Raw genomic sequence first — 16,439 nt, forward strand, 5'->3', positions numbered from 1 at the left:
TGGATGGCAGTTCTTAACGTGGATGGCATTTTAAACTGCCTTGATCTATGGTAAAAATACTCCCAATAAAAGGATGATAGTATTAGCTTCATGCGTTCGTGCATATTAAGCGAATCATAAGAAAAATTACATTTTTCTTATGATTCGCTTAAAATATACATGCATGCTATGACTAGTCTCCTTACATTGAGAATGGCTTTGTTGAGAGTTGGCAAATTCTAGTGTTTTTTCTCGTAAACATTTACATTGCACTACAGTCTCTCAGGAATATGTCAGTGGCCAGGCAATATGATTTGTAACGTATAATGAATAATGTGTTCTGGTATGGAAACAGTTCATTCACAGAATTGCATAAACCGTAGTGCGATTATTTGCCTTCATATGATTCTTGTTCCATAAATAGCTATTTTGTTTCAATTCGTATTTATTCCACACGGTATCTGCACAGCAAAGTTCGTACAACATTCTTGTGAATATATTTGCTCTTCGTACATTATACAGAAATCTATACCACTCTTCTATGACTTACGCCTTACGTTCACATTATAATATTCAATAGAAAATGAATAAATCTTTTCGTTTCGTGTATGGATTTATAAACAATAAATATAAAACCCACCCACTTAGACATATAGAACCGACCATTATGACGGTAAATGGTAAATATTGCAGAATACATCTCTTTCGCTGGATTATACCTTAGACGGAGGAACACACAAAAAAAAGCTCACTGGCAAAAACCATTGAGAATAATGTACAAAAAAGAAAGAAATCTTTCTTTTTAGTTAATAATCTTATCTTAAATACTTTATCTCTCGAGCTATTGGGAGTTTAATTAATTTAGATTTTTCTTTTCGTCTGGGCGGGAACGGATTACTCTTCTTTTTTCTCTTGTTGTTCTTTGCATAGTACATAACATGTACTATTAATTAGAAGCTTAAGTGCTTGACTATCCAAATCATTTTTTTTAATTAAAATATTTTTTACCATCCACTTCGATTGAGCGAAATTTAGAAGAAGCAACAAATAGACGATTAATTCGGATGTTCATTCCGTTTGATTTATACTATTTTGTTTGATTGATAGACCTAGTATGGTAGCCTGTCCGTGTAATGATTCAACAAAATGTAAAAGAATTTAATTGAAAATTTGGCTGACTGTGATAAGAAAGTTACATCAAAGTCATGCTTAAATCCAAATCGACTGTAGAAAGATTATATCCCACTAAGATTTCAACACAATTTTTATGACAGACACTTTTTCCTTCTATTGCTCGCGCTAGCTGGTATAGTTCGTATTCATTACATCTATCAGAATTTTGTCTAGCTGTACCTTTACTTACTATCCGTTTGCTCCGTCGTTTATTGGCGCAGAATGTATATTCTGGAATGCATCAAACCAATTCTTCGTATACTTTTGCAAACGGCAAACGTAAGTCTACAATCTACTACTTCTCTGGTTTAAAGTACATCCTAGTGTTCGGATCAAAATCTTGTACTTCATTTGTTTCAACGTAGGTTTTGATACATAATACAGTATTAACCGGACTTGATTGCTTAATTGTGTAGTCTTTGTCGATAACAGATGACTGTGAAATTTCGGAAATTCGCGCCAACTTACAGCGGCAACTTACAGCGCCAATTTCAATTCAATTCAATTCTCAATTCAATTTGTTTTCATTTTACATTAATTTCGCCCTTTGGTTTATTCTTTTCATTTTGTACAACATTTGAGTAGGTTGCTTCACTGACCGACCACTTGAATATAGCCATAAAGCAAAGGATAACAATTTCCCAACATAGGAAACCAATTGCAACTTTCCGCAGCCACTTTCCATATGTCCAATCAATCCAAATCAACAGAACAACGAATCCGATGTTAACAAAACATACAGTGAACCAACAGAAACTCCAACAAAAAACTTTGGCATACTGTTGAGAAAGAAACATCGACCAATTTAATGTGTGTTGGGTGTGGTACGTGATATATTATATGAGATTCTTCTTACATTCCTTCTATGATATCCCTGTCGTTCGTTTCGATATTGGTAATAATTGGTCATCAATCTGAGCAGAATGAAGATTAGTAGAATGGCCGTTCCGATGAAGATTAATACTATGACTGAAACGGAACGAAGTGTAAACCTGAGACACTTTTGTTAGGATTTTCTTTTTCTTTTTCATTGTTTAAAATAATCCTCACCTAATGGCGTTAGGGATGACGAGTCCGTCTTTACGCTGTTATCGTAGTTCTGCTTCACTTTTACTCCCGCATAAAATGTATAGAGAGGCAGAAATATTTTCAATACGAAAACAACCTGAAATTCGTTGCGTAAATGGCCCAGTTCGTTAGTTTTTCTATTAAAACAGTCTTAAGTTTTAAGAGAATTAGCTTACCGAGTCAGTGATTAAAGCGATGCGAAAAGCTTTAAGCCAATTCATGGTTGTCCGTAGTTTTTCAGCAAGAAAAATGTTTACTTAAAGAAATGGCTGAAATTCCATTCGGTTTAAAGAAAGACTGCATACAAATATACAATATCTTATCAGGGTATGACTATTTCGGAAATAGATAAGAAAAGTACGAACGAAGCATATCCCAAGATAAGATATTTATAAGAAAAATAGACTCTCCCAATCGAAGAGAGAGAACTTTCAGTTAATCAATTTTGAAATGAGTTCCAATTTCCAATGTGATAGTTTTCAAATGTGATTTAGAATCGGATTAGTTCGCTTTTAGACAGAGGGAACCTTTTGATTTTCGATTTGAAAGAGGGAATTTAGAGAAAGCCGAAATTTCGGGAGAGTGCTGCGGGATAGCAATTGAAGAACAATTTCTTTTAGAAAATGTTTTTGCACTCAAAATGCACGATTATCTACACCTCGGCTTAAATAGTCGGTGGAACAAAATTATTTTCTATGAAACCCAGCTTTGATCCTTAAATGTTAATTGTCTTGGTAATTTAAAATAAAAATTATGTCAATCCTCTACGTCCTAATCATTAATGTGCATCATGAGCATCATCTGACTTAAATTTCTGTGACATAATTTGTCTATGATCCGAAGCCGAAGTCTATCGTTTACGTTTGTCATCAATATTAGTGCCGATACCTAGGCGTCAAAGCGTTACTAATCCGACAACTACTAAAGCCTTTTAAAACCAACAAGCATTCCCAAACTGAAAATTGTTTGAATCTGCTACTTCATTTGTGTTATGTTTCACCTAGTATTTAACACAAAATCTTTTACCTTATTAGTTGTATCAAACATGTTGCCATATATAAGAGAACACATGCCACAGCTCATTGCTCATTCTTGTCGTCGTTGTCAAACAGGGCCTATTATTTGGGAATCGATTTTGGGAATATTTAGGAATTTTGGGAATATTTGGGAATATTTGAGAATATTTGGGAATATTTGAGAATATTTGAGAATATTTGGGAATTTTGGGAATATTTGGGAATTTTTGGAAATATTTGGGAATTTTTGGGAATATTTAGGAATTAATTCCAAAAAATTAATCCTTTTGAATATATTCTGCCAAAATGTTAGGTTTCTTTTTTTGTATTGTTATCAACCAGGCTTTATGAGTCGTGTCTAAATGCCACTGACATTTAATGACATCCATCAGAAGTTTTTTTTAGAGTTTTTTTGAATTTCGACTGACCGAAATCAGCCCCATTTTTTTCGGAACTTTCTTATATGTAGTGGTAGTATATAAGAAAGTCCCGGAAAAAAACGCTGATTTCGGTCAGTCGAAATTCAAAAGAAAGCTAAGAGTAGCTGTTCACGAGTGACTTAGGAATATACAGCGACATTACAGCAGGTATTTTCTATCGTATACATTTCTTCAATCTTCTACTTCCCAAAAATTCCCAAATATTTCCAAATATTCCCAAATATTCCCAAAAATTCCCAAATATTCCCGAATATTCCCAAAAATTCTCAAATATTTCCAAATATTCCCAAATATTCCCAAAAATTCCCAAATATTCCCAAATATTCTCAAATATTTCCAAATATTCCCAAATATTCCCAAAAATTTGGAACCTCGGACGTAATGTGCTTGACGTGATTAGGCAATGTCAATGCATATTCCTTATGAACAAAGTGTTATTTTCATTGCACTTAACACTTAAATTTTTTGGGGTTCCTCCATCGGCTTAAAACAGGTCATTTTATGTATTAAAAAGTTTATAAGGATAATATCCACTGATCGTTCAAATATTTAAAGGGTAATTCCTGAGTGAAAAGACATCTGCGTCTCTACAGACGACTTCTTCACTTCAGTTCAATATTTGGGAATTTTTGGGAATATTTGGGAATATTTGAGAATATTTGGGAATATTTGGGAATTTTGGGAATTTTGGGAATTAATTCCCAAATAATAGGCCCTGTTGTCAAAAGCAGATGACTAGTCGTTTCTATAAGATTTGGAAAACAATTTATAATTCAACTTTATTGGTCAAACCAACAAAACAATAGTCAAACGCCACCAGCTTCCTATTAATCCAGTTTATGTTTCGATTCAGATATTGTTCTCACATCAAAATCCGAACACAAAAAAAAAAGAAAAAATTTATGCAAACCACTGCTGAATAATGGTTTCCATTTTACGATCTGCACTTGTTCTGTGTGCTCCTTCTATTTTCGATGCTTCCATCTTGAATACAATTGACGCTGCAGGCTAAGCGGAGGCATTTTATACCATTCGAGTACGAAAAATGTTACAATTATGTGCACGTTATAATAATACAAATTCATGACGATAATCAAATGGAATTAGATGCATGAACCAATGAACGGTCGGTTTTCTGGTTCCGATTTTTTTTTTCGTCTTCTCTTTTTCTTTCCTTTTCATTATAGAGATTCCCTGCTAAATGGTTCCGAAATTGTATGAATGTATGTTACACGGATAATTTCCTTTGTCATAATTTAAGGAGTTGATGAGAGCCGTGTTCAGACCCCCTTTTTGTGTAGCCTTTTTCTTCTTCTTCCTAACTAAATGTAACATACTCGAAATATAATAACGCACAACCCGAAACATTGTGCTCAAAATGTCACCATATTGTTATCTTTCCCGCGACCTTTTCATACACGAATAATTTATGTTGTGCGCTAACCCTTTCCCAATGCATATATGGATTGCAATTTGGTTACCTCTTTTCTTTGCAGTTGATTTTAAACATTTTTTTTTTCGTCCTGCATAGTTTTAAGTGGATGGAGTATTTTGTTATGGAAAATGTGAAACCACCAAACATTCTTTTCAATTGTCAAGAACCATTTATATACCGGCTAGGTATACTAACGTATATATGGACTATGAATACGTGTATATGACATACGTAATACGAGTAACACTCAGCGTTATTTTTTATATACTTATATATACGTAGTGCTGGTTATCCGTCGCCCATTCGTACACGTTTGTATATCCATACCCAATTTTTTTTTCCATTTCGTTTCTTTTTCCATCGTCATGTGTGTGCATATAATTACACCGCAATTTAAATGTTTTACATACAATTCTCATACGTAATTTGGTTTGTGGTTGGTTCAAATTAGCTACATTTGTTTGAATATTTAACATGAACGAGAGAAAAAAAACGAATAATCAAACAACAACTGAAATAAAATGGCTGTGTTTCTCCGGCCAGACGCGATACATGTGATTTCGTATGTACGGTTTTTTTTGCCAAGTCTTTTTTTTGTTCTTGCTTTGTAAATAATGAATTCCAGTGGATTAAACCCGGAATGGTTATTTGTTGTAATAATAGATAATTAGCAAAATGCGTGGATTGTGGGAAGGGTTTGTCCGTATCTAGACGGGATTGTCACGCACGGAATGTATATACCTACTTATGCATATACTCTCTGGTGTTTGTTCGTTATGTATTCATTCAAATCTATTTGCGTGGTCAGGTCATTTGTATAGTTCTATAATTAGTTGGTGGTTAATTCGTTAGTTCTATCCACTTATATACGCCAATTGACCAATGGTACTTATAATTTGATGGACATGGTAAGCGGTTAATTTATCGTCGTTTACGATGGTCAACCGCAAGCATATTGTTGCGTCACATTTACTCTTATAAATACAAATCCTCTGTTTTGCCATCATGCCATAAATTTTGGGTTTTTTTGTTTCATTTCAGCTGAACTGAAGATGGACGTCTTACGGGAACGGGAATGTAAAGATTCGATGGAAAGACAGTTTTCAGATGAGAGGAAATTACGTGGTAAGTTTGAAATTGTTTTTTGTGGAAGCAATCTGTTGTTTAGACTGAAAATGTAAGTTGATTGTACCTCTATTGAACGAAGTAACGAAGAGGTATTGTTGGCGGTATATCGTGTGCGAAAATCACCATTTCGTTAGGTGTACCAAATAATACACAAACTGGTACTTGACCGACTCATTTTTGGAATTAAAATGTAATCCCTGAGGAATAACCTTCATTCTGAGAAATGGTTGAATGTTTATGCAGAAAATTGTTCATGTACCTGACGAGATTCGAATCCGAGACCTACGAGCCAAAAAACTTCACGAGCCATTGTGTTCTTAATCCCGTCGGAGCTTACTTCGAACCGTTTTAAAAGAAAGAAAAATCCCAATGGCATTAAAATACGTGTTTTAAATACTGACCGTCAATAACGAAACGAAAGTAATCCGCTACGGACCTATATTTTAATCCCAAATTGTTATCTCTATAGCAGGGCCTATTTTTGGAAATTTTCTAAAAAATTGCCAAAAATTTCCAAAAACTGCGAACGTCCAAAAACTGCATTTTTCCATCGTTTCGAACGGTTTTGGCAACTACTGAGCTCAGTCTTGTGTTTTAGCCGGCTCTCAATGATTTTGTTTGATAATTGACGCTTTCATCTTTCAAATCAATCATGTTCGACTTCATTTGAAAGCTGATAGTGTCTAGAATCAAACAAAATAATTGAGAGTCAGCTAAAACGAAAGGCTGAGTTCAGGAGTTGCCAAACCCGTTCGAAATGGTGGAAAAATTGAACGTCCAATCGCAGTTTTTGGAAATTTTTGGAAATTTTGGGAAAAAAATTCCAAAGGAATTTCCAAAAATAGGCCCTGCTCTCTAGTCAGACTAATGTTGAGAAATCAAGTATCTGTCAAAATTTTTGTTGATCTTAAGTCAAGTCAAGGTCAACAACTACACAAAAAAGAAGCTTTTCAACTTTATTCCCAGTCAGGATTTTGCAAGGTGAGGAAAGAAATACATGAAATGTATGTAAGTTACATGTTTCGTAACCCAAATTACAAAAAAGATTTATGTTGCTTGTCAATATTTGAGGCCATTGTAAAGGAGCTGATACACAGACTTTGCTCTGTTCATTCGGAAGAAAGAACATTGCGCCAGCAACTCATTATGCATCGAATTAAAGGAAGATTCATGTAAGATGTAGATTAATTTGGGTCTTAGTTCAGATAATATTATTTAGGACTATTTTTCAAAAAACATCGTGCACTGTTAGGTCGGTTTAAGCTACTGTCTATTTTCAGGTTACTGTTGTACAAACAGCAACCATATCACGATATAATAATTAAATCTATTACCTCTGTTGTTCAAAAAAATTCTCACGTTTCGTACAAAATATTGTACTTCATTCGTTTCAAAATGCATTTCGTTATAACAACAGATCACGAGCCGGAGTTCATCATTTGCTTTTATCTTTGAGTCCTTGTTGGCGATAACAGATGAGGTTTTTCGAGGCTAAATTTAATAATTGGTTCGGAAACTGTGCAAGTACCTAATTTGCTTCATTTCATCGACAGAATTCATTCTTTCGATTTGTAAGCTAAACCCATTGAAGTATAATGCAATTAAACATCGGACTATTCGTCATCCGAACGGAGGAGACAAAACAGCCAATTCCAATGCAACTAATTTCACATAAAAGTAACGGCGTCCGCTTTCGCACAATCATTTACACCACGCATACCATATATAAATCAGAATCAACAAGAAAATTATACAATCGTCGGTCGACCATTAAACACAGCATTAAGGGAGTTCAGAGTTTTTATATTGTGTAAATAAAGTGTTTTTTTCCGGGGCCATCTATTCGCTTAATAAGGAATAAGACGTGTAATAGAATATGACACGTTTTTATTTATGATTGTCCATCTGAAGTCGGTTTTATAGGTTTGTGTTGTGTGTAGACATTGATGTAATCACACAAAATACACAACATATTACATGGCTGTTTTTCCAAACGGTTTTAGGAGGGTAATAAAAGTGACTTTGACTTTATCGATGTGTGACATTTTCGAGTTTATTATGGTCGTTTTATGATATTTGTTGATGGGAGAGTATTTACTTTATGTATAAAAGCCCATTATGTTTGAGGTGTGTTTTAATTCCATTCTATCGTCGTGTGTGTGTGTTAAATGAACGACAGTTTGTCTTACTCTTCTTCCTTTTTTCGAATTTTATTATCTTTGTGATTGAACAGATTGAACCAGTTTGAAATTTAAATTAAAATCACTCGCCATTTTGTAATGCTTGCACTGTTTATTCCTCACAAACAAACAACAACAACAAACATTTTGTTGCAATCATAAAATCATCCGAAAAAAATTCATTCATAAATTCAATGAAGCCATGTTATTATATCTGCCTCAGCAATTGTTAACACAAGAAATCGCAATTTTCCCTTCATTTCATTGATCAATTATGCCTTCTTATGTACATATTATATGCACAAGCATTTACATATGTAGTCGCGTCTCTCCATATGTATAGAATTACGATGTAAATAAACACAAGAATAACACAAACGATTAAATAAATTTATTCAACACATCAAGCATATAACAAAACCAACCACAACTTTGCAATATAAGATTTAAGATCTTTATCGTCTCCATCCTAAGTCTCCTTTTCATACACACATTCGTACTCACATAATGCCGGTTACCACCATCGTCACGTCGACGCTGAGAAATTCTTCTTTTTTTTTTCATTTTACATAAACTTTAAGTATATGGAAGAGAATCAAATCACTGCGCACATTAATATTCAAACCATGTTACTTGCATCGACAAAATATGAAAATTTTCGTTTTTGTTGTTCGCTACAAAACGGCAACAATAAGAATGAAAAAATTTATTCGCAATATGGCAGACATAATGAAGAAATGGACATGATCGATTAGAATAACACCTAAATCTGTGGGGTTTAGGACTTTCTCGGAAAATTTAGTCTTTTTGCTATGCTACTTGCTACAATCCAATTATTGGGACGAATTGGACATGTGGTGGTCCAATGTCAACCGATTAAATTACACTCCACCAAGCACGTTCCATTGTTTTTGAAAATGCAATTTTTTTTTCTTTAAATATTTCATTCAAACGGAAGCTCAGTTGAACGGAGAATTGATTTTTAATAAAATTATGTTTTCAATGAAATTTGAAGACAGAAAAAAAACGATGACAACATAAGGACAAGATTATGTTACAATGCAGAAAAACACGCGGTAACGGTCATTTGTTTCTCCTTAATATTTTTGTTTTAAAGCTGTTGAATTGGTTCTTTGTCATTGACATATTTCTCTGAGATTCCTTTCATCAGTTCTTCTTGGAATTGGAGTATACCTCAAATAGGTCAACACAATGTAAAGTTAGTTAAAATACCGTTGCTCAACCGTTTGCTAGAGCACCACATGTAGAAAGTTCATTAAATATCGTATCACAATTGAAATTCTAATTGTAATCTGCTACTTCTTTTTGTTTAAAATATTTTGTATTTTGGTCCAAAATCTTCTACTTCATTTGTTTTATCATACATCTTGCTATTATAATAATGTTCATTGCTTACTTTTTTCATGGTTGTCGACAACAGATGACAAATTGCACTTAAAAGATATGCAAAAAAGAGCTCTCTCGGATTTTTTTCGTTTAGACGCAGATTTGTTTTTTCAGACCAAGTCTTAGAAACGTTCCGCTTGCATTCAATGAAATTGTGATTAGAATGCAGCTCGTTATGTCGACTTTCCATGGAATCATTGACGTGCTCTTAGTCCCCAGTACCACTTTTTGATCCCTGTCTCCTCGCTCAGATTTCTCATAACCGAAATTCAATTCCTGGCAATAACACAAAATAAAAATCTCTAAAAATCTGCTAATATTACGATTTTCAGATTTCCTTTACTTTCTCGAAATTCTCAATTCGAGCATCAAGAATCGATTTTACGAAAATAGATCCTCCTATTACAGGGAGAGAAAAGTGAAAATCAACATGCTTTCTAACTTAAGAATGGTTGTGGTTTGTAATTGATTCCATAAGAATTTCGTTGTAGAAATGAAAATCTAGATCTTGATTTTCTGAATTATGGCTAGGCACGAGCTCGTAACAGGAATGAGAAATTAAAATAAAAAATCTAGATCTTCATTTGTTAAACAAATTTTGTGTGGAATGGAACTATCTTGTGTGGAATGGGACGCGACGCGATGATACTCATAAAAGAATAATTCCCGTCTGAGCTTACAATTTTTTTTGAGCTTTTTTCTCTGATTTCTTATTTTCCTTTATACTTTCACTTCCATCCAATTCCACGACAAAAAAAAGCTTACAATGTTATCGTAAAGCTGATTTTAATCTATCTTATTGTATCAACTTCAGCGGGAAGTGTTACAGACACTATGAATATATATGCCCGACAAATCCATTCATTAATTTTTGTTTTCTATCCAAATATTTAACCATATAGTCCCGTCCCATCTCGAAAATCAAGGTGTGTGTACTGGTAAAATCTAAATAAGTAAATGCTCTAGGTCTGCATTCGAAGCAGACACACATTGTGAAAGAAAACGAAAATTAATTTTCTGAATTAGAAATGTTTTATTTTGAATGATTCCATATTACATTATCCTACCTACACTCAACATATCCCAGACATAAGTTACTTAAATTTAAGCAAATATAAATAATGCAAGGAAAATTGTTATGTGCTTTCCAAATGGATTTTATCGATTTGCTGTAGTGCAAACATTTATAATGTGTTGTTATACGACACAGTGAAAAACTAAAATAAAAATTGTTTTATAACACACATCATAATCAACAGCAAAATATATTGTTGAATTAACAAAACAATTGGTATATATATACCATGCATATACATACATACCACACACATCGGGACCATCTCATGCACCATTGTGTTTAAGTGAAACGAAAATTAAATATAAAATGAAAATGGATTTTTCCATGAAAATTGCCTTTTTTGTGTTGTGTGGTGTTTATCATTATATTACTGTGCTGCGCTAATAGAATATGCGATGTGTCATCAAAAAGTTTATCTTTTTATGATTATTTCATATTAAATGCAGACATTTGTTTTCCAATTTATGTACGGTTGTTACATCGATTGAGATTATGTGTGGGTTTGGGTGGTTGGGTATATATATGCATTCAAATGTATAATATTCAATTCAACCATCAAAAAGATATATTCGTAATTCGTAATGGGTATTTAAGTCGTTAAAACTTTAATATCACAATGTCATTGTTTGACTTTGTAAGGAAAAATTTTATGGGACTCGTTTCGGAAAAGGACAATGTTGTATGTATTTGTCACGGTTGGTGAGGGAAGGGGACAGTTTCAAGGAAATATTGTCATTGTTTTCAGATGAAAATCTGTTTAGTGTAGAATCAGTGTAGGTAAGAGTGAGTTGGAATGGTATCAACCATGAATTTCGTCACCAATTTTTCTATCTCGTCCTGACTGTTTCTTATTTCACTCCAAACTTTCAATAATTTTCACTATTGAGAAAGGTGCAAGCGATATATTCATCAAATTTATAAAGTATAGTCTAGTGTTTTATACGGAATCTACTACTTCATTTGTTTCAACATTCATTTTTTTAAATATATAAGATAACATAACACAGAGCCTATCTGATCTTGCGATCATCACTATCAATAGTAGATGAGTAGCATTGTTTCTGAGCTAGTATGCTCTCGTTCCATGTGAGTATGCGACGGGGCTAATTTCTAGCAAGGTCATAAATTTTAAAGATTATTTAATCTGACCTACAATCTTCCTCCCACAGAAATTCCAGCTTGATTTCAGTCTGTCCCTGTGTGGAATTACTAATTTTTATCCCATTTAATCTAAAAATAGTGTCATTTCATTCCAAGATTAGTTAACCGCTCGATTATTAGCTGTTATTCCACTTGATCGACCTATTTTCAACGAATTAATACACAATCTTGTACTTCATACTTTTAACACTTTGTTATATGAAACCACATCAAACAGCGCTCTCTTCTTGTTTTGGTCGTCGCTGTTGGTAACAGATGACCTAACCGTTCATCTGAGTGTTTTTAATTTTTGTAGTGTTTCGGTAAAATGAATCGAATGTTTTGTGCATTGAACGGGATACTCTAAAGTGTGGCGACTAGACACGCTCTCATCCTTAAACAGAAACTTCAAATATCTATTTCCTCTGTCTTTCTCCAATAAATAAAATCTATAAGCTGGACACCTCACAATGGTACATTACAATGCATGACATCCGCAACAATACATCAATGCAAGTTACTTCTTTTATGAATCATTTAATGACGAAGAATAAATTATCAAACATGATAATAAAACGTAATAATTCGCATTAAAACAGGACGTTTACCTTCTTCTTCCCGGGAGGATTTATGTTCGGAAGAGCATTTTACGACATTTTAGCAGGTTTTGTCGTTGTAAAGTGTGTGAGCGGGTTGAGGGTTTTTTGTGAATGTTAAAATGTAAATTAATATTTTACCGTCTACGAGAAACATTTGATGCAAATGTTGACGACGACGATGAGGGGGAATGCATATGCCACACATTATAATGTACGATTTACACATGAATGCTTTATCGTTGTTAGCATGACCCAAAAATTCACGATATCTTTCCCGAAAATGTTCTGTTTCTCTAGAAACAAAAACAATTTTTTTTTTCTGTTTTCGAAATTCCGAAAATAAATCACATTTCATCCAAGTGTCAAATTACATTCAACTCTCGAAAGCATCAGGCACAAATTACATTTAAAACATATTTATAAGAAGATGTCACATTTAATCGGATTTGCCATTTTGCATTTGGATTGGAATTGGAAAAGGCACATCAAAACGTTACGATAAGTTGATGCTTTTGATTTTTGTCTGATGGTTTTTGGCGCGAGGTTTTTTTTGTATTAAACATAATGAAATTGAATTTAATGTGACTGCCGTAAGGTTGACGGTTTTATTCGCTAATCTTGAAAACTTTTTGTTTTTTTCTTTGTCTTTACGAACATTTGAGCAGTGAAATAAATCATTTCGTTGGTGCATTTGTGGGGACCATGGGTGTCCTTTCGTGCTAAGACAAAAGAACTGAACTTGTATCCTTGCGGCTGATGATGATCCTAAGTTAGTTTTCACAATAAGAAACGTTCATGAAGTATGACCCGCGTGAAATGGTTGAAAATTTGATAGAAAGAGACAAAAATAGTCGTCTCGTGGGGGATTAAAATGTTAGGTCCCTTTGGGATTACTTTCGATTGGTAGGGACGGTTAGGGAATTTTTTCTATGTAACAACGGTTCAAATTTCTAAGAGATTAAATTTTAATTCCAAAAAGGATTGGCTGCCGAGCTGTTAACATCTAAAAGATTTAAATCTAGGTCCAAATTTCTATCTGTGTAGACATGTGCACAACGGTATCTATCATCCAATCTATTACTTCAATTGTTTAAATTGTCGCCAATTATTTGATACAAAGTCTATACCTTCATTTGCTTTAACACACAGTTTTCTATATAAAGAGGCAACACTCGGAAACCACTGCTCGACAAGCCGTTTCGTAAATCCTGGCAGTTATGTTTCTTCTTGTTTCACTACTCATCAACTAAATATGCATCTTCTTCCAAACATTCTCCGTTATATAATTCCTACCAAATAATAGAAAATAATTGCAGGAATTGCAATTCGACACAAAACAAAAAAAGTTAAAAATCGAAACATCCAACAAACGATGTAAAGTAACGAAAAAACAAACTGAGAATTTAGTTGCGCAATTTGATGTATAACCCCCCGTGGATGGAAGTTTATTTCCATTTCTGTATTCACTTTCTAAATGCTAGTTCATTTTTTCCCTCTTCGCGATTCCATTCACATTATTTTACCCGAAATAAACGAATCATATGGCTTCGCGCGATGGGTTACAACGTTTAACTATGAAACGTATATACTTTTCTATAAGCGCCGCGTAAACCGTATCAACATCAAATGCAAACAGAGGCCAGCAGGTGGTAGACTAAATGAAAATCTTTTAAGGTAAAATGGTATGTGTTTGTGTGGCTGTGGTGTGAGCAAATGATTCTTTGGATTGCATTAATTCAAAATTTGAAATGAGACTCTTTAATTTGCGTCAAGTTTATTCCTTCATTGCCATGTTCAGCTAACTTGTTATACGGTTTAATTACCGTATTCAGTTGCATGATTGATAAAACGACATTTATTTTAATATAATTCTCCGTTTTCTTCTGCCTCCGTTGTTTGTTGGTGTCATTTGGTGCTTTTGATTGATATTAATTTTCGGTCTCTTTTCTATTGCAGTTTTGTATCAAAAACGCTTCAAAAAGGAGCGCAAAGTGCGCGTACGTTTACAACAACAATTGGAAACGGAATTGAAGAGGCGTAGTCAAATCGAAGATGCACTGAAGGCATCCGGTGCTCCAGCTGAAGCTTTACGAATTATTTCCGGTAAGTCAAACTTCCATCGATTGAGGTGCCAAAAATCTTTATTCCAAACATAACACATCCCAATATTCTTCCCCCAATAGAGAGTCAATCATCCGATCGTCGAAACGATCAACGCCCAGCGTCGGCCGATCGCCGAACTGAAAGCCCATACACACAATCATCCAATCGTGAGCGTGACCGCGATCGAGATACGGCATCTGTTCCCACATCGCAAGCATCACAACAATCAAATCAACAAACACAACCAACTGCCGATGGTAAACCGTGGAACTATCCGGGATTGGATTTAATGGCAACTGGAGCATTTTGGCAAAATTATTCAGGTGAGCATTTTGGAAAATTGAGAATTATAATTGGCTCTGAGTTGAGGCTTTCAAGAAAAGACGAACGCACGAAATTGTACCCTAACAGACCGGAGGAACGACTGGAACAGGTCATTTCAATCTTAAACCTGACCCGAATTTCTTGTCAACCTGATTCGATTAAAAACCCTTGCCCGACCTGCATTGACCCGATTTGTTTTTAATGTGACCTGATTTCGACCTGACCCGATTTATCATTGACCTGACCTGACTGGACAAAAAATTACGAAATTACGAAAATTAATTGCTTAATTGGCTAATGTAAACTATAGGCCATCATTTCAGGTCATGATAGGTTTGGTCGGTTTGGTGGGTTGAAGTCTTCATGACCTGATCTGTTCTGAGCCTAAGATCCTAGGGATCAATCATTTTTGGGACTTTCCTCTACTGTAAATTTTATCATAAGATCAGTGGTAGTTACATAGGTCAAACAAGACAACCTTACCAAATTCAAAAATACGGACAACCGTACCCTCGCAAAAACCTTCATCAATAGCATCGCTCACAAACTTTTTTCTTCAACTTTCAGAATCCCTAGCACAAGAAATCGAATTGGAACGAAAGGCTCGCCAACAGACCAATGACCGGGATGTGAAAAGTCCACTTCAGGATCGACCAAATTACTATAAAAATTCGGTTCTGTTCAGTAGTGCCACCTAGTTGACGGAGAAATGTGAGGAAAAGGCGAAAAAATAATGAAAAAGAGAAAAGAAAAACAAAAGAAATTCTCTTAATCAAAGTGCAATCGTTTCTGTAATGGAGAAAACTAGAAAAAAAAGTTTTAGTGTAAAGGTGTAAACGCGAGTATGGACACTGGCGGTGTGAGTGTTTTTATGTGAAGTAATCCATCTCCTAAAATATTGGAATTTGTGCGAATCAGCTTAGCTGAGGTACATACAAGTATAATTTGTGAATGACAACAAGTAAAATGCAAACTCTGTCGTCAGCGGAGAAATGTTTATGAATAATAAATTAAAAAAAGTGATCTCTATGAATAAAACAAAAAGAAAAATTTAAAAATAAAAAAATTTAAACAAAAAATCTAGAAATAACAAAAAATTAAATTTTAAAACTAAATTTATGACAACACAGATGGTATAACGCATTTAAGAAAAATGTAAAATTTCTTAAAGAAAAACCAAACAAAGAAATTTAAATTGAACTGGGACTTCCATTTTTAGGTTCAATCAGTTCACTTTTTCGTAAGTATACTGCGCTTTAAATTAATTAGTCTGCCGAATTTTGTGTTTCAAAAGCTTTTCACGTTTTCAATTACTTTTATGTGATTCCCATCTAACGAAAGAGATTTTTATCCACATTTAGCATACCTC

General features: G+C 34.1%; 1 protein-coding gene and 1 long non-coding RNA gene across 6 annotated transcripts in view; one reads left to right on the plus strand and one right to left on the minus strand.

Moving 5' to 3' along the window:
• LOC119079158 (dachshund homolog 2) overlaps window positions 1–15,876 on the plus strand; it is an 87,481-nt gene extending 71,605 nt beyond the window's left edge. For all 5 annotated transcript variants that reach the window (XM_037186972.1, XM_037186975.1, XM_037186973.1 and 2 more), the window contains 4 exons: window positions 6,153–6,236; window positions 14,600–14,746; window positions 14,827–15,069; window positions 15,638–15,876. In XM_037186972.1, the coding sequence (XP_037042867.1) occupies window positions 6,153–6,236; window positions 14,600–14,746; window positions 14,827–15,069; window positions 15,638–15,768 (605 nt within the window). In that variant the 3' untranslated portion in view covers window positions 15,769–15,876. The remainder of the gene's footprint in view (window positions 1–6,152; window positions 6,237–14,599; window positions 14,747–14,826; window positions 15,070–15,637) is intronic.
• LOC119079159 lies at window positions 1,661–2,549 on the minus strand. Its single transcript, XR_005088121.1, has 4 exons — window positions 2,397–2,549; window positions 2,203–2,317; window positions 2,009–2,121; window positions 1,661–1,931 (listed from the first exon to the last, which is right to left on the minus strand). It is a non-coding gene; the product is annotated as an uncharacterized LOC119079159 (long non-coding RNA).
• Window positions 15,877–16,439: the final 563 nt, after the last annotated feature.

This window comes from Bradysia coprophila, unplaced genomic scaffold (genome assembly GCF_014529535.1).
Source record: "Bradysia coprophila strain Holo2 unplaced genomic scaffold, BU_Bcop_v1 contig_297, whole genome shotgun sequence".
In the NCBI taxonomy this organism is placed as follows: domain Eukaryota; kingdom Metazoa; phylum Arthropoda; class Insecta; order Diptera; family Sciaridae; genus Bradysia; species Bradysia coprophila.